Raw genomic sequence first — 24,622 nt, forward strand, 5'->3', positions numbered from 1 at the left:
AGAGGAGTGGGGGGAGGGGAGAAGGGTGGGAGGAGGGGGAGGGAAATGGGAGGCTGGGAGGAGGCGGAAACTTCTTTTTTTGGGGGGAGGGGGAGGGAAATGGGAGGCTGGGAGGAGGCGGAAACTTCTTTTTTTCTTTTTCTTAATAAAAAATTAAAAAAAAAAAAGAAATATACCAAAGCATGAATTGTAGAATCTAAGTGGTAATTTTTCAACTTCTCAGCAATTCATAAATTTTTTTCATACAGAATACTTAGGATGGGGAAAGCCTACCATCTCACAGTCCTTTAGCAGAGCTACTGTCAGAGAGAACTAAACCAACAATAAACAGGACTAAACTGATGACTGTACGCAAAAAGCAAGCTAGAGATTTGGAAGCTTGAGATGGAAACCAGGTTTGAGAGATGTTTGCTATAGTTTTTACAGGAGTCAAGCCTTCGGAAAATAAACCAAGGGTTCACAGATGCCTATGTTATAAAGACCTTCAAAGCAGAAACCTACAAATCCTATTGTTTAAAATTACTTCCTATCGTTACAAAAGTGAAAAATACTTCAAATTTTTCATTTTCTACAGTTTTAAGAATAAATTAGCTGCATGAAAATAAACAGAAAATGATAAAGGGAAAAGGAAGCTTTGAAAACACTCAATACAACTATTCTTTCCGTGCATCTGTCCTATCCTCGGGGGATCTGTTCCAGGACAACCACCCCATACCTATAAACACCAAAGTTTGTGATGATCATGTCCTTTATTTAAAATGGCACGGTTGTTATCATGTCCTATGTACATCCCCACATACCCTTTAAATCATCTTTAGAGGATATAATATGCAATGTAAATGATACGTAAATTACTACTGAACTGTTCAGAAAACAATATCAAGAGAAGCAGTATACATGTTCAGGACAGTTACTACTTTTCAAGAATTTCTGGCTAAAGTTCTTGAACAGCAAGAGAAAGTCTGACTCAGTAAAAAAAGTGAAATGACTAAAGAAAATATCCAAAGTCAACCGCTGGCTCCATGTGCATGCACACACATACTTGCACATGTATGTACACATAACACACACATGTTAAAACACAAAAGCAAAAATTTTAAGTAAAACCAACCTGGCTTGATATCAACAGGTACACAGATTAATCATTGCACTAAAGAAGGGTTTCTTAAGCATAATACCACCAGGTATTTGTTGTGGTAAGATGTGTGTGTTTGTGTGTGTGTGTGTGGCCGATGTCAATGATACTCTTGTCTTAGTCTCAAGTAAGGCAATCAAAAATGTCTCCAGATTCTGCCAAAAATCTCTCCCTACACAGCCTTGGGTTGAGAACCACTGCTCTCAAAGACTACGAAACAGCTGTTATTTAGTACCACAGGGATTACATAGAAATCAATGTGGGTTCTACCTTATGTAGTTTCAATTAACCCATGTAAAATGGAAATAGCAGTTTTATCTCAGGTTATTCTGAAAACAAAATGTGATATTCCACCTACCAATTAATAATGATATTTAACATGTGATCAACATGCAAATTATAATAATTTTTATTTCAGTCCCTCATGCTTTATGCTATTCAGAGCACAGAACATTCTATTCATCCCTCAGAACTAAGCGACAATACTGGGACAGCAAGAGGCTGCACATCACAGGTAAAATACTGAAGTGCCAACCAAGAGTGAGTGAAAATGACTGAGACGGCTGATTGTCAGGTTCCCACAAATCTGAAGTGAGGTTTCCCCTACTACTTTACTTTAATGGTGTAAGTCTTTGTGAAATACAAGCCATTTTGCGCCAGGGAATCCACAGATAAACCTCCTCTGCCCAGTTCGACAGAATCTATGCAGGCAGAAATTGCATGAAGACACTGGTTTGTTTAAGAAGTGCCAAACTAGAACTAGGACTTGGTGACTGTTAAATGATTTGGCCCTAAATAACCAACAACCTCAAATATTGATTAATAATCCTAAAATTAGTCATAATATATTTAGGATAGTGTGAAAAACACAGTCCATTTAGGCCTTTCCACAAACCCAATTTTATTTACAGGAAACCAGATCAGAGTGCTATGCACCCATGTACATTAAAGCTTTGCCACAAGTTCTAAGAATCACCACTTACATATTCAAACAGTTCAGTTGACCACGGGACCAAGTAAGTAGCTCCACAGATACTAACTCCTACGTCAGACAAGCTATCTTGGCCTAGCTCATAGAGATCGTATTCCTAGCTGACACTAACAAAGAGAACACAAATTTCAATTCTGGCCTCACTGCCAGAAAAATGTGTAGTTTGAAGGGAATTCACTTCTATGTAGCTGGGGTATCATTTGACTGTGCTGCCCTTATTTTCTCTCCTCCATGATTTACACCTTTTATCTATAGATCTGAACATATCTGTGCAAATGGTTTTAAACCAATTTTTAAAAATTTGTCTCTGTAGATCTACTATCTGGAACATAGTCTAGAAATCTGTATCAAGAGATATTTGCCAAGGCTGGATGTTAGTGTCTCACAAAATCCATATGCTGAAATAATCCCCAACGTAACAGCATTAGAAGTGCTGAAGTCATGACAGCCCTGATTTCAAAACTACAATTAGTATGCTTATAAAAGGTGAAGGGAGCTGGAAGGATGATGGCGCATGCTTTAATCCCAGCACTTGGGAGGCAGAGGCAGGCAGATCTCTGTGAGTTCAAGGCCAGTCTGGTCTACAAAGTGAGTTCCAGGATCGTCAAAGCTACACACAGAGAAACCCTGTATCATAAAAATAAAAAAAAAAAAAAAAAGAAGAAGAAAAAGAAAGGAAGAAAACAACAACAAAAAAGGTGAGAGAGTACATCACTCTTATCAAAGTAAAGAATGTGTCAAAAAAAAGTGCCATCTTTGAAACAGTGTAATTCATCGTGAGACAGTTAATTTGGTAGCACATTGATTTAGGACACCCAGCTTGAGAATTAAGAGCAATAAATATTTTAAAATTATCTAGTGTGGAGTTGGAGAAATAGCTCAGCAGTTAAGAGAAATGGCTGCTCTTCCAGAGGTCCTGAGTTCAATTCCCAGCACCCGCATGGCAACTCACAACAGTCTGTGACTCTAGTTCCAAGGGACCCAATACCCTCTTCTGGTATCCATGGGCACCAGACACATGTTGTATAGAGACATACAGGCAAAACAGTCCTACAGATAAAATAATGAAATAATTATCTGGCTTATGGTATCTGCTGTTTATAATGGACCAAATGTGTTAAGACAATAATTTCTTGACTTGAATAACTATCTGGATTTACAGGTATGTTTCAAATTTCTCAAGCTGAAATGAAAATTTAAAAGCATTAGGATACTTGGTGGTTATATAAATTTCACAATGGTTGCTTTTAATGACTTGATAATTACCATATAGTTAGTTTATAAGTCTATAATTTAGAAAAAATAATACATAATTTACCATTATTAAAGCAAGGGTTATAACTTAACCTGAACTCTGTGGAAGGAAAAAAAGCAGTAAAGTTCTCTTACCATAAACTTAATGCCTGGCTGTGAACGACTTCCAAGTTGTTTGATCTCTAGTTTAGCCAACATACAAGATAATCGAGTAGGTGCAAATAACACAGAGATTACACAATCCTCTCCTGGGCAAATTCTGATCTCACAGTTACTGGTCAATCTCTCTTCTGAGCCAAAAGTATTCTTAATCTACAATTTAAAAATAACCACCATATAAATTCAAATACATTAACATAAACTTGTACTGATATTTCATTTGTATTTTAATAAATAAAGCTTGCTGGAGATTAGAGAGTAAAACAGCCCCACTGGTCAGCCTTACAGACCAGGCAGTGGTGACACACACCTGTAATCCCAGTAGCCACACTTAGTTTGCCATAGAAACCAGGCAGTAGTGGTGCATGCCTTTAATCCCAGCCCTGGAGAGGAATATAAGACATAAGGAGACAGTTCTCAGACACAGTCTCAATCTGAGATTCCTGGAGTCAGGATCGCCATTTCAGACTGAGGTAGAGGTAAGAGCCAGTGGCTGGCTGTTTTGCTTTTCTGACTGTCAGGTTGAACCCCAGTATCTGTCTCTGGGTTTTATTAATTGTGCTACACAAACTCTTCTTACAGTTAGTCTTGGAGGCTGAAAGATGGCTCAACAATAAAGAGAACTGCTCTTGAAGAGGACAAAGGTTAAGTTCCCAGTGCCTACATGGCGCTCACAAGCATCTGTAACTCCAGTCCCAGAGAATTATACCTTCTTCTGAACTCTAAGGGCACCAGGCATGTACATGTTGCATAAACACACATATTCATACATTTAAAACAAAATTTTAAAAATCTTTAAAAGCTACAAACAAAAAAATCAGTCTGGATGAGGAGATAGCCCAACAGCAGAGAGCTTCCCTAGTATGTACAAGACCCTGGGTTCCATCCTCAGCACTGGAAAAAAAAAAAAAAAAAACAGATACAAAACAACCTGGTCTAGGCTAAGTGTGGTGGCATATACCTATAATCAGCACTTGGGAGGCAGAGGCAGGTGGATCTCTAAGTTCAAGGTCAGCCAGAGCTACATAGTGAGACTTATTTCAGACAAAACAACATATGGGTTGTTCTGTACTAAGAAAAAAACATCAGGCAGAAGCCACATGTGGTGGTATAAGCCTGTGGGAGTTCCAGGTCAGCCTAGGTTATACAGTGAAACCCTATTACATAAATAAAACAAAATATTACACAAAATCATTCTTTAAAAGTGTTTATATCAGACAAAACAAAGACTGCGGTACGCACCTGAAAGCAATCCTGGTCCTGTCCTTTAATAAGCAGTCGCAAGTTTTGGGCTGTAGTTGTAGAACTGTTTCTTAAAGCTAGTTTCTGAAGCCTAAAAACAATGACACATTTTAAATGTCTTCTTTTCCATGGATATTGCTACAGTGGCAAAACAAAGTCAACTGAACCTGACCACAGTGTCTAAGAACAGGCTGACTATACAGCTCACCTGGGTAGGCTGGAGACATCACTCCACAGTTATGTATGCAACTTGTTTCTGGAAATGTAAGGCTTATTAAGACTCAACAGGCAAGGTTTTCAGTTTAATATTGCTCTCTAATTTATCCTTTCAGATGGCCATATTCGTATGTATGTATGTATGTGTGCATGTATGTGTCAACAAATCTTTAATGGAGCTGGAACTCTTTGGGAAACAAGAGGTCAGAACTACCAGTCTCATTTGTACAAAGTAGTCTTTTCAGCAAGCTCACTTTTTAAAGACATTAAAATATAAGTAAAGTGGATATATAAGGAGCAGGTGGCTAGTATGAAAAACCTTGAATATTTGAAACTAATTTCTTTTTTCATTTAACATAAAATAAGAAATCCCTGTTGTGCACAAAAAAGAAGACCGTTATCACTTAATTTGAAGTTTGTTCTAAGAATTTATCAACTAGATTGCAAACTCCCTTAATAAGAAACAGTGCCTTGATTATCATCTCTCTGCTCTTCCATAAAAGGAGCTTTACACTCCTAAATGCTTACTCAACAAAGAACTCACCAAAAAGCCTAAGAAAATAAAAGGCAGTTTGATATGCATTTTAAAAATTAGACATGGTAAAATTCTTTAAATTTACTCTCATCATATGAAGATCAAGTAAATATATGACAGCTTTACCTCAAATCTAAAGAGAATAATACAGTCACATTTAACACCTGAGAGAGTAACATTAGATAATTAGACAACAAAATTTCAGTGCTCTTGGGTGGTTGCTGTGAATACTTACTGTGTCCTACCAAGAGGGATGCCTCCCCAAGTCAGAAACTGCTTATTAGACAGAATCAGTGGAATATCGGAGCAGAGAGGTTCAGGTGGCAGAGGTTTACTCCCGGAAGAAATAACTTCACCTTTTAACACTACTTCATACTGAGGTCCTAATGGCTGCACAAATATTTTCAGGATCCTAACCAAAGAAGAAAATGCAAATCACATGTCCCATATTCAGTTCTTCTGGCAACTATATGCTATACACTCCCTTTGTCCAAGAGAATGAGTCTGTGATGAAAGCACCATTATTTCTATCCCAAGAGCTTATGTTCCAGGGGGAAAGAACACAGTAGAAGTGATAATCACAATAATGTATACACAGTAGCACAAGAGAAATTTCACAGGGCTTTCTTCACGAGGAATTTGGGAAGAGTTGAAGGTCATAAGAGAAGTCAGTACAGGGTTGAGGGCAAACACTTAAGGTTTAAACACGTACTTAAACTAGTCACTGTTTTTTTTCTAAAAGATTCTAGTAATGAATTAACTAGATGTGGGCATTCTATACTCCACACTGGGGATAAGCAGTAGGTATCTCGTAACATATACTAAGCTAGCCCTATGCAGTAAAGTTCAAACACAAAAAACAACAATATTCTGATTGTAAGTTACTTATGATCTAGATGTCAAAGTCCAGGACCTGGAAGAGACCTGGGAAGAATTGTAAGTAATGAATAAAAACTGAAGTAAAAACTTTCTGGAAGAAAAAAGTTAAAGTGGAATACCATATTTCATGCTTTATTTACCTTTTGTCAGAATATAGTAGAAAAAAAACAACAGCAACTTCTTAACTTTGATCCAGCTGGACTAAGAGAAGCACCTTACTGACAAAAAATATGGGCCAGCGAGATGGTCCAGTGGATAAAAGCTCTTGCTGAGCAAGTCTGAAGACTGAATATGATCCCCGAGCCCATGGCGGAGGGAGAAACAACTACTGAAAACTGTCCACTGATCTCCACACAAGCACCACGGCATGTGACACCCATACCACACACATCACACATACAACAGTGATACTATATGCATACACATACATAAATACATACATACATACACACATACACATAAAGGATAATGGAAAAGATAAAATAGGTACCTGTACATAAGTGAAAAACAACTAAGCAAGAGGTCATTATAAATATTTTCATATTACCTTTCTTCATAGGCTTTGGGATCTTTTGGTGTAAATGAAACTACCACTTCATGTTCTTCACCAGGTTTAAGAAATAGACTCTCTGGATCCACTGAGAACTGACTTCCTTGTTCTGCGACCTAAAAAATGACAAAACCAAAACTTAACGCATGTAAGCATGCTTCCTTGTATTCTATGCCTTTCTGTGCTATTTTTTAGATTTTTATTGGTTTGCTTTTTTTGTTTTTTGAGATAGGGTTTCTCTGTGTATGCAGTAGCCCTGGCTGTTCTGAAATTCTCTCTGTAGACCAGACTGGCCTCGAACTCATAGAGATCTGCCTGCCTCTGCCTCCCAAAAGCCAGAATTAAAGGTGTGGTGTGTGCACTACCACCGCCAGTCTTACTCCTTTTCAAAAGGATATTTCCTTCCTCCTTTCTCCTCGATTTCAAATCTTTTTCCTACCCCATCTCATGCTCCCCTCACTGAAGGGTCTCAGAAATAAAACCTATATATGCAGACTACTCTTTTCCAGTTCTACATACCCACAGATGCCACACAAACTTCTAAGGAACTACGCAAGAATTCTTATATTCAAAGCATTAGGCTTCACTATGAATCAAGTACACACCTGAGGCTAGTGTGACTCTCAGTTTTCACAGCCCTCTTGGTATTCCTAGCTCGGTCCTCATAATATCCTAACAAGGCTGCCAGCACAGGAGCCTTCAGAAACTAAGGGGCAGAAATACTAAATCACTCTTACAAAAATTCTTACCTTGATATCTAGATAAACTTCAATATTCCCAGCATTTTTCAAAGGCAAAGGCTGCTTTGTTGAGGAATTTACATTGGCCAACAAATGCATAGTCTATGGGGTAGGGCAAAGATGCATTCAAAAAGTAGTTACAATTAAAAACTATCAAACTAAACACAATAGAATAACATTAGAGGAGCACTATACAGCGGTAAAAAATGACATCTTGAAATTTTCAGGCAAATAGATAGATCTAGAAAAAAACATACTGAGTGAGGTAACCCAGACCCAGAAAGACAAATATAATATGTATTCACTCATAAGTGCCTTTTAGACATAAAACAAAAAACAGACACACCACCTCAGAGAACCTAGACAACAACAAAGAGGACCCCAAGAGAGGGATATATGTGTCTACATATAGGAAGGAGAAAGAAAAAGACAAGATCTTCTGAGTAAACTGGGAGCATGGGGGTCACGGGAGAGGGTAAAAGGGGAGAGAGGAGGAAAGGAGGGGAGCAGAGAAAAATTTATGGTTCAATAAAAACAATAATAATTAGAATACATATTTCTTTAAAAAAAATCATGATTGATCACCTCATGGTGAATGCAGAACTGAACAGGGGTCTAAAGGATACAATAACAGTAAGACCTCAGGTACAGCGACCCAAGTTAATCCTCTCAGCTGTAACCTGAGAAAAGCGCAAGACCATGCCCAGCAGAGGGAGATTCTGCCTACAGTAACATCCTTCATAGTTGCTCTGTATCAGCACAAGAAGTTCAAAGAGCTGGGGAGATGACAGTTAAAAGTACATGATGCTTGCCGGGCGATAGCAGCACACACCAAAAATCGGAAGACAGAGGCAGGTGGATCTCTGTGAGTTCGAGACCAGCCTAGGCTAAAAGAGCTAGTTCCAGGACAGGCTCCAAAGCTACAGAGAAACCCTGTCTCAAAAAAACAAAACAAAAAACAAAAACAAGAAAAAGAAAGAAAGAAAGAAAGAAAGAAAGAAAGAAAGAAAGAAAGAAAGAAAGAACGAACGAACATGAAGCTCCTGGCAAAGAACCCGAGTATGGTTCCTACAAACGTCTCACAACCACCTGTAACTCCAACTCATGTAACACACACATGTACACACACAATTAAAACATGACAATAAATCTTAAATTAGTTTAAAATGCCATTTTATTGTGTTATGGCAAAGAACACTAATCACAGCATGCATTGAGCTAACATCTTACAATCAGGAAGAAAAGTTATTCCCAGAGTAGACACAAACAGTTTATAGAATTTCAAAGAGCAAACTAAGCCCTGTAGAAAAAAATAATAACAATAGAGAGAAGATGGGGATACCTGTAAGTCCTTGGGGGCATGAATCCTAGCTATTCCTGCTCTTGCTCGGAGATCCACACTTCTGAGAACTGGTATAGGGTTTGGGCTGTCAACTTCTATATCCACTCTGGCCAGGAATTCTTCTGCTGAGCCTAGAATTTCTGTAAAAGTTTACTCTTTTACTTCAGTAAACAGATACTTAGTCCCAGATTTTACCAGTCATCCAAAAGCATGTCCTTAGGGGTCCAAAGAAAATTCAGGGGCCAGGGAGATGGCTCAGGGGGCAGAAGTGTTTGCCGTGCAAGTCTGATGCTGAGTGTGATCCTTAGAACCCACTTAAAGGTAGAGGGAGAAAACCAACTTCACACAATTTTCTATGCCATTCATACACATGCCCATGTACACACACACAAAAAAAAATTAATTAATTAAAAAGAAAAGAAAACCCAGTTAAGACTTTTAACACAATCCAAACCCAGGTCTGACTAGAGAAATAAGTAGAAAGGAAATGGGTTTTCTGCGGCACTTGCTTACACCACCTACACTTATGTAGGCTTAACCCCAAGTATCCTACCATCGTCCCCATTTTCCAAATAACATAAAATTCTTGGCACTAACCCAAAACATTGTCATTAATTAACAAAAAAATAAACTGTAAATCTGAAGTTTAATTATAGAATAGGATAAGTCCAAAAAATGAAAAGAAGAGAAAAAAGATACCTGAAGTGAGGAGTTTCTTTGGGCTATGAAAAATAACCCAAACTATCAGAAATTCTGGATCCTATTAAATAAAAGACAAAAATTTTAATGTATATTAAGACTAAAATCCCAATGAGATAAAAGTAGTTTGGAAACTTGTTCTTTACTTCTAAACCAGTTTTTTTAAACTGACCCAACTTACCTGTCCATCATAACTGGCAGGCATCACGTGACTAACTACAGATGGGGCCACCAGCTGAGCAATCCCATCAGAGTAAGGAGTAGCCTTCAGAGAAGCATGGATGGGCTCTTTGGAAAATGTGAAGCAGCGCCAGGCTAAAGCGTTCTGTTTAGAAACAGAAAAGTCAGGTACACCAAAATCATAACAGTACATCTGTTAATAGGCTCTTTAGCAATATAATTTACTTATACAAGGAAAAATTAATTAGTATTGCCTATAATATCAAATCAATATATTCAGTAGGCAGTCTCTTATTCTTGGTTAGTACTTACAGCATTAATAATCAGTCGGATGGGCACAGTAGCATGTGTCCTATTTATTAACTTGAGTGGGAGAGCTTTCCAGCCTTCATAGGTCAAGTCGCCAAAATCCAGAACACCTTTCTTTTCTGTTTCTACCTAAGTATGAAAAAAAAACTAAGTGATAAAAAGCAATCTATTATTAATGAACATCTTAGCAACAGTTAAGAGTCAGCATGATCAAAAAACCAACAAAAACAAAAAACATAAAGGAGGCAGGGAGGTGGTAGCAGGCGGATCTCTGTGAGTTCAAGGCCAGCCTGGTCTAAGAGAGCGTCATCATGATAGGTAAATGTGGACCTAAGTTTTCCCATTCTATTTTATTTTCCATTGAATTTTATTGCTGTCTATAAATCTAGTGTTAAAGTCTACATTTAAAGTAGGCAAAGTATTTAAATATACTATAGAATAAGGCAAAGTGGCTACTGTTACTTTGGAAACACTATTAGATCGTAAGATGAAACAAATTGTTTTATAAAACATAAATCTTTTAAATAATCCTCTTAATTCCTTAATTCTTTTCACAACTTCATGAGATCTTGGTTGCTGCAGGAATTCCTACAACCAGTAACCTTTAAGTTACCTGCCCATAGGGGTGTGGCCTCTTATACTATATATGCCCATGTAAAGCTCAGGTCTGGTCTGGGGGCAATTTCGGTTCCTGTTCCCCATTTGTGCAGAGGATTGTGATCTGTGAGTCTACCCCTAAATAAATAGTCCTTTATTACACTTAATTCTGAGCTAGTGTGGGACTTCTTTTTAGCATCCTTCTTCACTTGGTATTTTCAGATTCAGTCTGATACAAAAACAATATTTAAAATTATGTCAAGTCGACATTTCAAAGATTAAAAATAAGGGGGCTGGAGAGATGGCTCAGTGGTTAAGAGCATTGCCTGCTCTTCCAAAGGTCCTGAGTTCAATTCCCAGTAACCACATGGTGGCTCACAACCATCTGGAATGGGGTCTGGTGCCCTCTTCTGGCCTGCAGACATACACACAGACAGAATATTGTATACATAATAAATAAATAAATAAATAAATAAATAAATAAATAGGTTGACCTTATTAAAAAAAAAAAAGATTAAAAATAAGTGTGTACTATGTGTCAGACTGGTATATCTTTAAACATGAGAGCAACTTAACAGACTCACCCTCACAGCCATACATGTGAAATCTGACAATACTTAAAACACAAACTTCTCTTCTATAGTTTATGAAAGTACAAGGAAATCAAGGTCTTATTAGCAAGTGGGAGCTGAATTCTACAATGGCCAATGAAGGTCAGGGTCTAAATTAACCCCCAAGATAGATGAAGTTTGACACTTCCCAAAGCTGAAATGGAATATAAGCACCATACATAAAGTCCTGAAATTCAGGTTCTTTTGTTCTTAAAAACAAACAAAACATATGAAAAACTGCCCTGGTGTTCAAAAAACAACAGGGGACCCTTGTAGGGATGGGTACATTTCAAAAGATTGTTTGTAAGAACACCAGATCTTGAGTCTAGGCAGCACCAGCACTGGCATGGAGCTGCAGCTGAGACAACAGAGTCTTTCATGTCTTCTTTGCATCTCTACAGTATGCTCTCAAGGTAATGAAGACACAAGGAAAGGAAGGAAAATTTTTGGCTGAATTTTAATGAGACATAGTAACAAAAGGATGTTAAAAGAAATTGGACTCCATTAACAAAAGAGAGATGACATAGAAAGATCAACACTGGTCAGAACAGACTTTAAACAAAACGGATGAAACGATGGCCCAGTTATTAGTTCCAGCTGTCTGAGGAGGCAAACTCTAATGGCTTCGTTTACACTGACTACCCCATCCAAACACTCTCTTCTGACCTACACAGGCACACATGTGGTGTACATATGGACATGCAGACAAACACTCATACACATAAAAGCAAATAAAATTAAAAGAAAAAGATCTTAAGTAACAACTAAGAAACAGTGTGGCCCATCTACCCACAAATTCCTCCGTTACCAAATGACAAAGACTCATTTACAAACCGTTACCTCAATAACAGGGGTTTCAGCAACAGCAGTGAGTGTGACTCTGCTTCCCAGAGCTTCTGCTTGCACTACTGTGTCAGCATCTGCTGAAAACGGCCAAGAAGCAACACTGAACGTACATCTGAAAATTCCAGAATTTGTGGGTATAAAAAGAATTTTTATCTCTTCTGTGGCATGAGGTCTTATAACAACTTTATTCTTGAAAACTAAACATGTTTGTGTTGAAAGATCCACCTATAAATAAAAGCAAGATAGTGTGTTAGAAATGGCTCTACGTTCCAAACTGATCATCCAGTTTAAGATTCCTTTTCCCAGTCAAACTAGAAAACCTAGACCTTCGTTAGTGTTAAAAGACTCTTGTAACTCATTATTTGAAATATATAATCAATCCAGAAACAAAAAGTTTTGACAGCTAGTGGGGTGACTTGTAGGTAAAAGGTACTTGATGGCAAATTGACAGCCTGAGTTTGAACCCTAGAACTCACCTGGTAAAGGAGAAAACCAATGCCCACAAGTTGACCTTTGACCCCCACACCTGTGGTATGGCATGCATACACCACCCACACATATAAGCAAAAGATAATTAATTCTCTCTACATATGGACTGTGTCCACTCCTAGAAGATTTTCAAGTGAGCAAACATATTCACTAAACAGGCACTCTTCTAAAGAGGACACAGAGGTGCTTCTCAGCCTGAGAAACCCGTCTAGGATGATTTCTATTTCTACATGCTGTGCCAAATCTTACCATCAACCTACAACGCCTTCCCCCAGTTATTTTATATTTCTGTCTTCTTTAATGATCTGGTAACAGATGGGAAAGCGAGGAAAATAAGAGACAGCAGAGAAGGGATGGTTGATGTTAACTGTCGACTACAAAACCTACAGTCACCATGGAGATGGGTCTCTGGACGTGCCTGTGGGAGATCACCTTGACTACTTCATCTGAAGTGGGAAGACCCACCCATTCCCTAGCTGGGATCCTGAATTATGTGGAGAGGGGGAGTTGAGAGTAGCATGTATCCAGGGCTCTTTGGTTCTGATTATGAATATGATATAGCCAGCTGCTTCAAGCCCCACTGTCTTGACTTTGCTGCCATGATGGCCTATACCCTTGGATTGTGAGCCAAAGTAAACCTTTCTCTACCGTTCTTGTCAAGTATTTTATCAACGCAACAGGAACAGAAGCTAAGACAGAGACAATATTATTTTACCAGGTAAATAAGGATATAGAGAGGAGAAAGGGAACAAAACCATCCTTGGCTGGGCTGGGGAGTACCAGTACAAAATCTGGACATCTCATAGTAGGAATTAACTGACTCTACTCCCTGCCCTCCCTACTCACAACTTACACATGGCCATCAGAGTGAGGAAAAATTTACAGTCTCTAATAGCAGTTGTAGCTGATTGTGTGAGATCCTTGCTAGACATTAAAACTATTGTTTTGCCGGGTAGTAGTAAGTAAATTGGGAGCATGGGGACCTTGGGGGAGGCCTGAGGGGGGAGGGAAGAGGCAGGGAGGGGAGCAGAGAAAAATGTAGAGCTCAATAAATATCAAAAAAACTAAATAAATAAAACAAACAAACAAACAAAAAAAAAAAACAACAAAGAGCTAGTTCCAGGCCAGGCTCTAAAACTACAGTGAAACCCAGTCTCGAAAAACCCAAAAACAAAACAAAACAAAATAGAACTTTCAAAGAAGAATTTAATCAGTTAGAAAAAGGGGATGGATCTAGGAGTAGTTAGGGGAAAGGGGACCAAAACACATAGTATGAATATATTAATTATCAAAAAATGGAAATATTGTTTAAAAGGGGAGTAAAAGAAGTCAAGTACTGGGCTGGAGGGATGGCTCAGTGGTTAAGAGCATTGCCTGCTCTTCCAAAGGACCTGAGTTCAATTCCCAGCAACCACATGGTGGCTCACAACCATCTGTACTGAGATCTGGTGCCCTCTTCTGGCCTGCAGACATACACACAGACAGAATATTGTATACATAATAAATAATAAAATTAAAAAAAAAAAGAAGTCAAGTACTTGGTTAAAGGACACCTGTGACACCAATGAGACAGACACGGAAAACTCACCTTCTCGCCATTCACACAGATACTGAGAACTCTGATGCTGACTTGGAGCCAACGGTCAGTTGGGTTGAGGACACTAAGGAGGGTCTGTGAAGCAATACCTACACAGCAGGCATGAGGAAACCTCAGTTCCTCAGGTACTCTGGCATTCCCTGCAGAAGATCAAGTCAAGATGCAAGTTACAGTAAACATCTGATTAAAAGCACTATTGGCTAAAAGGAAACCATTACACAGGATTGCCCAATTATGGTCTATAGAATAAATGCTCTAGTAAGAGGACATAAAAAGTCTCAGCGGAAGCTGCCAAGAGTTTCTATCTCTTCTATACTGCACTGAGAAGATGAGCAATGTGACAACACAGGTAAAGTTAATCAAATCAGAACTCACAGCGAGTCAAATCTTTGTGGCTGCTATTATACCTGTCTCCTCTCCCAAGTTATGAGCTACTGACTGTACAGAGAAGCTCCAGAGCCGGGCGGTGGTGGTGCACGCCTTTAATCCCAGCACTCGGAGGCAGAGGCAGACAGATCTCTGTGAGTTCGAGACCAGCCTGATCTACAAGAGCTAGTTCCAGGACAGGCTCCAAAGCTACAGAGAAACCCTGTCTCGAAAAAACCAAAAAATAAAAAATAAAATAAAATAAATAAAGAGAGAGAGAGAGAAGCTCCGGAGGCTCCACTACAGGTGTGCCTGGCTACACAGCGCCTTCACAGCCCCATCTTACACCCTTTCCCTATCCTCACATGGACGATCCTGGCTCCTCACTGTCATTACATCACACCCGTGAAGCACCAGTGGAAGGTAACTCATTCTGGGAAATGATCCTAAGGAGGACATTTCCTACTTTAAGAAACAGCAAAGCTCAAGTGCAGAGGGAAAGAAACATCAAGGCAAAGACACAGAAAGCTGTCAGCATACAGGGTTCTGCTGTTCTGAGCCAAGTTCAGTGCCACTTCATAGAAACATTCTGATGCTCTCACTATAAGAGAGGAAGAACTTTGTAAGAACTTCCCCCACACAGTAAATATGAGTGAGGCCAACAGGGATCCTGTTTTCTTTTAAAAAAAGGGAAAAATAAAATAAAAGAGTGGAGCTAGGGAGATGGCTCAGCAGTTAAGAGAACATGTTACTCAATAATGAGGACCTATGTTCAAATCTCAGCACCCATATAAGCTAGCCCATGATCACCTGCAACTCCAGCTCCAAAAAAATCCAACACTTCTGCCTCCATGGGCACATGCATGTGTATATGTGCATACACTCACAAACACACACACACATATGCCAAAAAAATCTTAAAAATTAAAAAAGAATAAAGAAGTTAATTTCAACCAACATTTCTTTGAGTAAAATTAGCTTTGTGGACCCATTTGAGAAAATTCAGCCTATACAGAACAACAACAAAAAACTATGACAAGAAAAGTCATCTTACCAAATCCAGACATCATCCCCAAGTCCCATGGTTTGGTTTCACAGTTTGCAGCAACAGGCTGCACAGGAAATGGCTTTGCTGTACTCAGCAGGTTCTGGTGTACAGCAGTAGAACACAGGTTATAAAGAGAAGATGGACCCATCACTCCAGAGGCAAGATTTGGTCCTAAACACATCCCAGAAGCCACATGTTCTGGTGCAACAAGAGGACAAGGAGAACACCCTGAAATCCCACAGACCTGCACACCTGCATGGCACTGAGGCAAGGCGGCATTCCCAGATGAAGGGACTGGCCCCAAATACTGCGGGGCCACAGGAGCCGTGTATAGAGAATGTCCAGTCCAGAGGGCTGGGCACAGAGGAGGCTGGTTCTGCACCTTAGCAGCAGAAGTATGAACTGAAATGTGGGGAGCAAGACTGGGATGATTCACAGAGGTACAGAGATTAGGGATTTGGCTGCTTGAGTCACTGCTGGCAGTCAACACACCGGTAGATGTTATCCTTTGACTTTGGTCCACAGTCTTCTGGTTCAACACAAGGAGGCTTGGTATGGCTGGCCCAGACAGATGGCCCAGACCTGGCTTGTTCAGGAAAGCCTGGCCAAACAGGTTCTGTTCACTGGGGCCAGATGTTGAATCTACCCCACTAGCTTCCAAGTGTTCCCCACTTCTGGAAGAAATATCTTGACTCGATGTAAAGTTAGGTTCTCCATCTTCAAATCCGCTACTCAGAGAAGGAGTTTCTGCCACTTTTCCTACAGCAGGTTCAACCTGGATAATACTCGGCAATGATACTTTTTCAGTAGTCTGACTTAGAACTTCGTCTCTTAGCTTCTTCGTAGTTTCTTCCTCTGATGGAGTCGGACTGGCTCGAACAATTGTGGTGCTCAGCTCACTGGTAAGATCACTCTAAGTGCGATAAATTTTGTTTCTTAGTAATCCATAGATAAAACAAAATGTAACAGATTCAAACAATGTTGGTATAAATCTCAAGTAACATGAAATCTACACGATATCCTGAAAACTACAGCACATATAAAATGCAAGCTTACACATGAAAATTGCACCCATTGTTTTATAAAAAGTCTTACAATAGGAAAGAAATAAAAGGTAAACACCAACTTTATTTAAAACATTTACATAAAGAACCAAAGACAGGCTGAAGAGATGTCTCAGCAGTTAAGAGCACTAGCTGCTCTTCCATGGGCCCTGTAACCATATGGGCCCAGCAACCATGTGGTGACTAATAACCATTGTAATGAGGTCTGGGGGGCCTCTTCTGGCCATCAGGTACACATACAGACAAAACCCTGTCTACATAATAAATAAATCTTAAAAAGAACCAAAGTCAGCTAACATTTTTCAAATTAAAGGATTTTTTGTAAACGTTATAAAAACTAATATAAATTAGTAAAGTGAAAGTAGCAGACAAGCTATCTCATTTATCATTTTGGTTGTACTGGAAGTTTATCTTGAACCAAAGCCTTAAAAAAAAAGATATAAAGTATGTGCTGATAGAGCACGCCTTTAATCCCAGCACTTGGGAGGTAGAGGTAGGTGGATCTCTGTGCATTCAAGGCAGCCTGGCCTACAGAGGGAGTTGAGTACAGAGAAACTCTGTCTCAACAAAAAAGAAAAGAAGAGGAGAGGAGAGGAGAGGAGAGGAGAGGAGAGGAGAGGAGAGGAGAGGAGAGAAGAGGAGAGGAGAGGAGAGGAGAGGAGAGGAGAGGAGAGAAGAGGAAGGAAGAAAGAAAAACGAAAGAGAAAAGAAACAAAGATATACTAAACAGAAACTAGTTTAATAGTAACAAAAATACAAAAATATGTCCTGAGTGTTGAATAAGCACTGACTTCGTGCTATAGCCTTCACAAGGGTGAAGAAAATAGGATTGAAGAGGACTAGTAATCCAAGAGAGTGGCAGAGAGGCTTCCAGGCCCCATCACTCAGCAGATAAACACTGTGCTAGGAAAACAGAGACTCAGGGGATGGGGAAAGTTAATTTAAATTAACGATATATAACAAAAAGTCTTATGGAACTCCACTACTTGGTAAGAAAATTAAAAATGTAAATTTTAGGCTGGGCAGTGTTGTGTGGTGCATGCCTTTAATCCCAGCATTTAGGAGGCATTGGCAGGCTGGACTCTATGAGTTCAAGAACAGCCTAGTCTACAAGAGCTAGTTCCAGGACAGAAAGTGCTGTTACACAGAGAAACTCTATCTCAACCCCCCCCAAAAAATAATAATAATAAAATAAATAGATAAAAATGTAAGTTTTTTAAAAAAAAGTTTGAATGGAGATACACTGTACAGGCAAATAATGCTTCACCTAGAAGATATGGGCTTGGAAATTCCAGTGCCAGGTACAGAATACCTCTCTATAAGTTAATGGTCAGGGAGATCCTAGAAACCCACAAAACAACACAAGTTACTGCCACTGCTCTTTGGTGCTCACTGTAACTAGATGGTAAAAACCTATTACTAAAGACACAACACACTTTGGTTGCAGAGCATAGGAAAATAAAGCTAGAACTGACCCAAAAACTTCCTCCCTGCTGGCAAACCTTCACAACACTGAAAGATGCTATGCTGACCACAGGAAGAGAAAAGTTATCAATGGACTTACACAGTGATGGACCATGCATGCTACAATACTGATCTGTCAAAAGAGATGGCTCACTGGGGCAATAGTGGCATGACTATTACTGGGGTAACCAACTGCTTTCTGACTGGATTTGTGGGCTACTCCATGGGAAGGAATTCATACCTGAGACACTGTAAACCTGGTCAAAAACCCATGGCCAGGGAGTTCATGGGACCTAGGGAAACCTACTACTATTGTTTTGCTAAAAGCATGTGTTGTCAAAGTATATCCTAAATATTTATGTTTATACCTGCCAATCAATGCTGTTCTCTTCCTTGGTCAAAGATGCTTCTTTCTGAAGTGGGCAAGAGTCAATGCCAAGACTTAAGTATAAATATATACATACATTAATTCACTCTAAAGATACAGAACAGCAACATGGAAGTTGAACAGGTCAGAATTCCAGTTTGAGTCAAACGTCACTAACACTTTTGATCTTGAAGGCTTACTAAAGAAACAACCCAAGTGACACCCACCTTGTGGTCCTCTAAGCTTTCAGCACCAGCTGTGATAGGATAGGTGTTTTCCTGTTCAGATACATAAGTCAGCCTGCTCATATCAGCACGGGAACATGCCAACTCAGACAACTCACACTCTGAGTGGGGCTTCTGGTGAGGAGCTAAATTAAGAGATTCCAGAGCATACCTGAAAGAGAAACAGAAGCATGATGTTAGAATATGTATTAGCAAATGACCACTACTATCTAGCTATAAGCTTGAAGTAACTCAATCACAAATTCTCCATTTTTAATTAAAATAATCAATTATATTCCTGTTGATGACCTACCTGGTAAGCTACCATTAAAGAAAAAGTTGTCTCATTTTCATTAATAAATAGCATATACAGAACATAACAATTAGTTATTCATTCAATAAAAATTTATTGAATACCTGATATACAGCAGTTAATAAAACCATTTTTAAAAAATGCTAATCAAAACGTAAAGTGAGCAACTTTTGCCTGAGTAATTACACACACCTAGGAAAAAACCCATTGACTCAGATAGTCTATATCTGAGAAATTCATCCAGAAAGAAAAAAATTATTGATAAATATATAACACTTCATAAAAGCTATGTTTATTGATAATAAAGTAGGAAGCTCAAATGCCATACAAGAGGAACTAAGGCACAGCATAAGCTTACAACATAACTCTTTAACTACTAAAAACCATGCTGTTAGGGCTGAGGATATAGTTCAATGGTAGAATGTTTGTTAGCACTGCTAACATCTAAGAAAACCCCAAACCATGCTGCTGAATACAATGCTCTGGCTTAGGAAGAAATTCACAGTATATTAACCAAAACAAAATTCAATGAAGGCTAAGAATGTGGCGCAATGTCGGATCATGCTCAAAAACCTGGCTATCAATACCCAGTGCCAACACAAAGATAGATAGGTAGTTAGATGGATGGATGGATAGATGGATGGATGGATGGACACGTGGGCGGGTGGATGGATAGGTAGGCAGGCAGGCAGGCAGGCAGGCAGGCAGGCAGGCAGGCAGGCAGACAGACAAGCAAAAAAGACAGAGCCTTTGCTATGGAACCCACATCTATTTACCACAAACACACACTGGTGTTACTTCTATCTCATTTTGTTTTTCAGCAGCCATATCAGAGACTCCAGTCCAGATCTGGGAAGGGAAGCAAGCTGAACAACCACAGCCTAGGGAGGGCTGTTGAGATGGTTCAGCAAGCAAAGGTACTTGCTGCCAGACCTGATGGCTTGAGTTTGATTCCCAAGAAGTGGAAAGAGAAAACCAACTCCTACAGGTTGTCCTCTGACCTGTAAACAGGCAATGAAGCTTATACATCTTCATGAATGTGAGTACAATCACAGACACAAGGTTAAGAATTTATTCCATAAATCTATCATGAGCGTTCCCTCCTAAGGGTAGAAGAGAATGAAGGAGGAAAGATATTTTTTCAGAAATGATGCCTGAATTCACACAGCTTAAAAAAAAAAAAAAAAAAAAAAAGGGCAGCTTGGGGAAAGTTAGTAGATTAGCTCTGAAATCCATTCTTTTCTAAACCATAACATTTTCAGTCATTTCAGTAGCTACTCAAATCTGTTCAAGTCTTTCAACAGAGAAACACTTAATGATCTCTTATGAAGCCAGAAAAGACAACATTTTTAGAATTAAAAATTTAAAAAAAGAACTATTCATTTTGATGTTATTAAAATAACAAAACATGGGGCTGGAGAGATGGCCCAGAGGTTAAGAACACTGGCTGTTCTTACGGACCTTGATTCAATTCCCCACACCCACATGGCAACTCACAATTACCTATAATTCCACAGGGGATCCAATGTCTTCTAGACTCAAGCACCAGGAACACACATGGTAAAACTTACATCTATATGTTACTCATACACATGAAGTAAAATAATCTTGGAAGACAGTAAAATACAAAGATACACTAAGCAATACTAGAAAGACTGAATAAATCATGAAAGTCCCTGTCCTGGTTAGCATTAAACTGTCAACTTGACACTCTAGAACCACCAGGCGGGAATGTTGGCATGTTTGTGGGGACTGAATGACTGTCTTGGGTGACACCATCCCTAGGCTTGGACTGTATACAAAGGCTAGCTAAGCACGACTGTCAGTCAGCGAGCAAGACATCCAAGCAGCAATCACAAGGTTCCTGCCTCGAGTTCCCGTCCTGATGTCCCTCAGTGATGGTCTGTGACCTGGAAGTACAAGCTGAAATAAACTTTTTTCTCCCCTAAGTTGCTTTTGGTCATGGTGTTTTAACAGAAAGGAAACTGAAACAGGTTCATACGCATTCTGAAATAGTATTACTTTTCATGGTTTTTTTTTTGTTTGTTTGTTTTTCAAGACAGGGTTTCTCTGTGGCTTTGGAGCCTGTCCAGTGCTGGGATTAAAGGCGTGCGACACCATCACCCGGCATGAATACAGAAAAGCAGAGGATAGGATCTGGGAGATGGTTCAGTGATTAAAGTGCTTCCAGGTAGTCCTGGGGACTAAGTTTGAATGCCCAGAACCCATGTAAAGAAAAGCAACAACAAAAGCAAACAAAAAAAATCCATCAGCTGTAGCAGTATGTATCTATAATGCCAGCTTGGGGACTAAGAGAGGAGGAACCTAAAGGCCTTGCTTGTTGGCCAAAGCTTAGTGGCTTGAATAGGAGAATGGGCCCTTTCTCAATATAAAATATTGTGTGGGAAACAACTGAAGAATTAGCACTGGGAAGACAGAGGCAGGAAGATCTCTGTTGAAATCAAGGCAAGGCACAGAGACGTTATTTCAAAAAATTAAAAGTAAAGAAATTGAAAAGATATTTTAGGGACCACCTTTAAGAGATGAACCTAGCCAGGCAATGGTGGCACACACCTTAATCCTCAGCACTTGTGAGGCAGTGGCAGGCAGATCTCGGAGTTCAAAGCCAGCCTGGTCTACAAAGAGAGTGCCAGGATAGCCAGTGCTATAGAGAAATCCTGTCTCAAAACACAAAAGAGATAAACCTAAAAATGATTTTTTTCTTTTATGATTTTTTTACAATTTAATCTTCCTATATATAGCACAAGTTTTTTAAACTTAAAAATCAAGGTGGGATATACCTAATCAAAACACATTACATGAAATTCTCAATAATAGAAATAAACAGAAATAAAGTTAAGTAAGCACTTACCCTGATAAGTTGCCAGAAATTTCACTAGGCGAAGAATGACTGAGTGGTGAAGTAGACAGTCTGAATCGCCCTTGGTCTTCAAAGCCAGATCCACCACTCTCAGGAGAGGAAATTGTCAAATCTATCAGAAAGGTATATTCTCCAGTAAGAACAGAAACAATATCAAAAACCACACGATTTAAATGTGATCGATCACTGATACCTACCAACACTTTTAGGTAAGACTACACGATCTTCTTCAAAAGTGACGTGCTTGTCACTGCAGCTTGTCTCACTGACACACTCCTTCTTCCTTCGGTGTTCTCTACTATCTTGTATTTCCTCGTGCTTTTCTAAAAGGCGAAGGGACGGTACTCTGGGATTCCTCATTGATGATGTTGGAATGGAAACTGAGGCAGCTTTCTCAACGGTCTGCACATCTGGTAATTCATCAATGGAGCATGCCTTCGTCCCTATGACTGTGCTTCTATTCTCGCTCATGTTCGAAAGACCTGAATCTGGAGAGGCTAGCGTTCTAAGTGACTCTTGAGTCTCACTCTCCGTATTTTCACCATAGAAAACAGCTGCTGAATCTGCTTTGGGTTGCCTCACATTAGCAGCACAAACATTCGCCATACTGATGTCTTGAACAGTTTGCTGTTTGAGCAAACATAAATCCCAAATGTCAGACGTGCCTGCTCTCGAAAAGGGCTCCCATGTACCTTCACAGCTACTAACTTCTGTTTTTGTAAGGTATTTCTCCATATCAAATGCATTGAATCTGTTACTTTTTTCTACATCATTAATTAAGAAATGAGACGTGGAACAGTCCTCTTGTGTATCGTCATCCTGAAAAGTCTTGTCTCTTCTTTTATTTTTCAGTGCCTTCATCATGGCAACCAGCTGGGCAGGATCAGTACTCACAGACACATCGGCAATGGCTGAAGCAATGGTGCTTATTCTAAGTACAGAATCTCCACTGCCAGATAGAATGCTTTTATGTTCTTCAAGTTTGTTATTACTGCAGAAAATGTCCTAAAAATAAAAAACTTTTATTAAACAAACTCACTCTACTTACAAGAACAAGTAGAAATCTGTTTAGTCTTTATTTAGTGTAGTCTCCTATCCAAGGATTATGTTCCTAATGGATGTCTGAAAGCACAGAGGGCACACCAAACGACTATCTATCTATCGATATTAGATATACGCACACATACATATACACACACGATGCTTATTCCTAGGCAACATACATATCTATGCATACCTAAATTTATAAATTGGGCACAGTAAGACATAATTGGAATCACAGGTATAAAACTGAGATGGGTCCAACAGTAAAAACTATAAACATATATTAAAACATTCACCTCTGGTGACAACAGGATACATAATGGTAACCTCCTGCCGAAAGCAATTGGAACCCAACAGTATATTTAAAAGAACCCCATGTGCCCAGGTATATGCAGGAAGATTAAGAGTATAGTTATTCTCAGTTACACATGAGTTCAAGGCCAGTTTGTGCTACAACAGGCACTGTCTCAAACAAACAAGTAAGCACACAGGGAGAGAGAAAGAGGGAGAAAGGGAGGGAGGGAAGGAGAGAGGGAAGGAGGGGGGTAGAAGAGAGATAAAGTAACGAAGGAAGGAAAGATGGAAGAAATGAAAGAAAGAAGGAAAAAAACAGAAAGAAAGGAAGAGAAGAAGATTTTATTAAACAGTAAATCAAGGAGACAGGGTATAATTTATTGGATAATCAATAATATAGAAAAACGTGTAGGAAATTAATAGAAAAATAAAACACAGTCACATACAATCCAAAGGAATACCTAAAGAAAAAGAATAAAGATCAGAGGAAACAAGTAACAAAGAAAGTGAAAAGATTCAAATGGTCATGGACTAGTAATTGCACTGAAGAAATGTATAAAGGTCGAGCAGTGGTGGCGCACACCTTTAATCCCAGCACTCGGGAGGCAGAGGCAGGCGGATCTCTGTGAGTTCGAGACCAGCCTGGTCTACAAGAGCTAGTTCCAGGACAGGCTCCAAAGCCACAGAGAAACCCTGTCTCGAAAAAACAAAAAACAAAACAAAACAAAAAATAATGAAAATATAATATAGCAACACATGAAACAAAAGACAAAACACTGGCTACAGCAAAAACTATGCTCTCTGGAAAAATTCATACTAGATAAATGTTCATATTAGGAAAACAAGACAAGAAATTCAGTAAAAAGAATCAGTGAACTACACATTCATCCCAAGAAGTTAGGGGAAAAAACCAGGAGCTCAAGGCCAGTCTAAGCTAACCCTGTCTCGAAAAACCAAAAAAATTAAAAAATAAAAACAAACTACAAGGAAAATCTGCCCAGTCATAAAATGTAGAGGAAATTATAATAAATATGAAGAGATATAGCATGTTTATAGATTAAGTATTTTAAGATTCAGTATTCTAGAGATTTGACTTTTTCTGTTTTATAGATTATATGTAATATCACTAAAAGTACAAGGTTGTTGGTGGGTTAGTTGTTTGGTATATTTAAAAAGTATGGAAATC

The 24,622-nt window shown here is 39.1% G+C and overlaps 1 protein-coding gene across 3 annotated transcripts in view; it reads right to left on the reverse strand.

Moving 5' to 3' along the window:
* The window catches only part of Cep192 (centrosomal protein 192), a 78,840-nt gene that overhangs the window by 24,243 nt on the left and 29,975 nt on the right, over window positions 1–24,622 (reverse strand). For all 3 annotated transcript variants that reach the window (XM_050157847.1, XM_050157846.1, XM_050157845.1), the window contains 15 exons: window positions 22,296–23,103; window positions 22,090–22,210; window positions 18,908–19,076; window positions 15,792–16,698; window positions 14,363–14,511; window positions 12,280–12,510; window positions 10,235–10,360; window positions 9,924–10,067; window positions 9,743–9,803; window positions 9,044–9,183; window positions 7,711–7,803; window positions 6,959–7,077; window positions 5,768–5,944; window positions 4,782–4,872; window positions 3,516–3,692 (listed from right to left, as the gene is read on the reverse strand). In XM_050157847.1, coding sequence (XP_050013804.1) covers window positions 3,516–3,692; window positions 4,782–4,872; window positions 5,768–5,944; window positions 6,959–7,077; window positions 7,711–7,803; window positions 9,044–9,183; window positions 9,743–9,803; window positions 9,924–10,067; window positions 10,235–10,360; window positions 12,280–12,510; window positions 14,363–14,511; window positions 15,792–16,698; window positions 18,908–19,076; window positions 22,090–22,210; window positions 22,296–23,103 — 3,513 coding nt within the window. The remainder of the gene's footprint in view (window positions 1–3,515; window positions 3,693–4,781; window positions 4,873–5,767; window positions 5,945–6,958; window positions 7,078–7,710; window positions 7,804–9,043; window positions 9,184–9,742; window positions 9,804–9,923; window positions 10,068–10,234; window positions 10,361–12,279; window positions 12,511–14,362; window positions 14,512–15,791; window positions 16,699–18,907; window positions 19,077–22,089; window positions 22,211–22,295; window positions 23,104–24,622) is intronic.

The sequence above is a fragment of the Alexandromys fortis genome, unplaced genomic scaffold (genome assembly GCF_014885135.2).
Source record: "Alexandromys fortis isolate MF-2015 unplaced genomic scaffold, M_Fortis_MF-2015_v1.1 scaffold_94, whole genome shotgun sequence".
Lineage (NCBI taxonomy): Eukaryota > Metazoa > Chordata > Mammalia > Rodentia > Cricetidae > Alexandromys > Alexandromys fortis.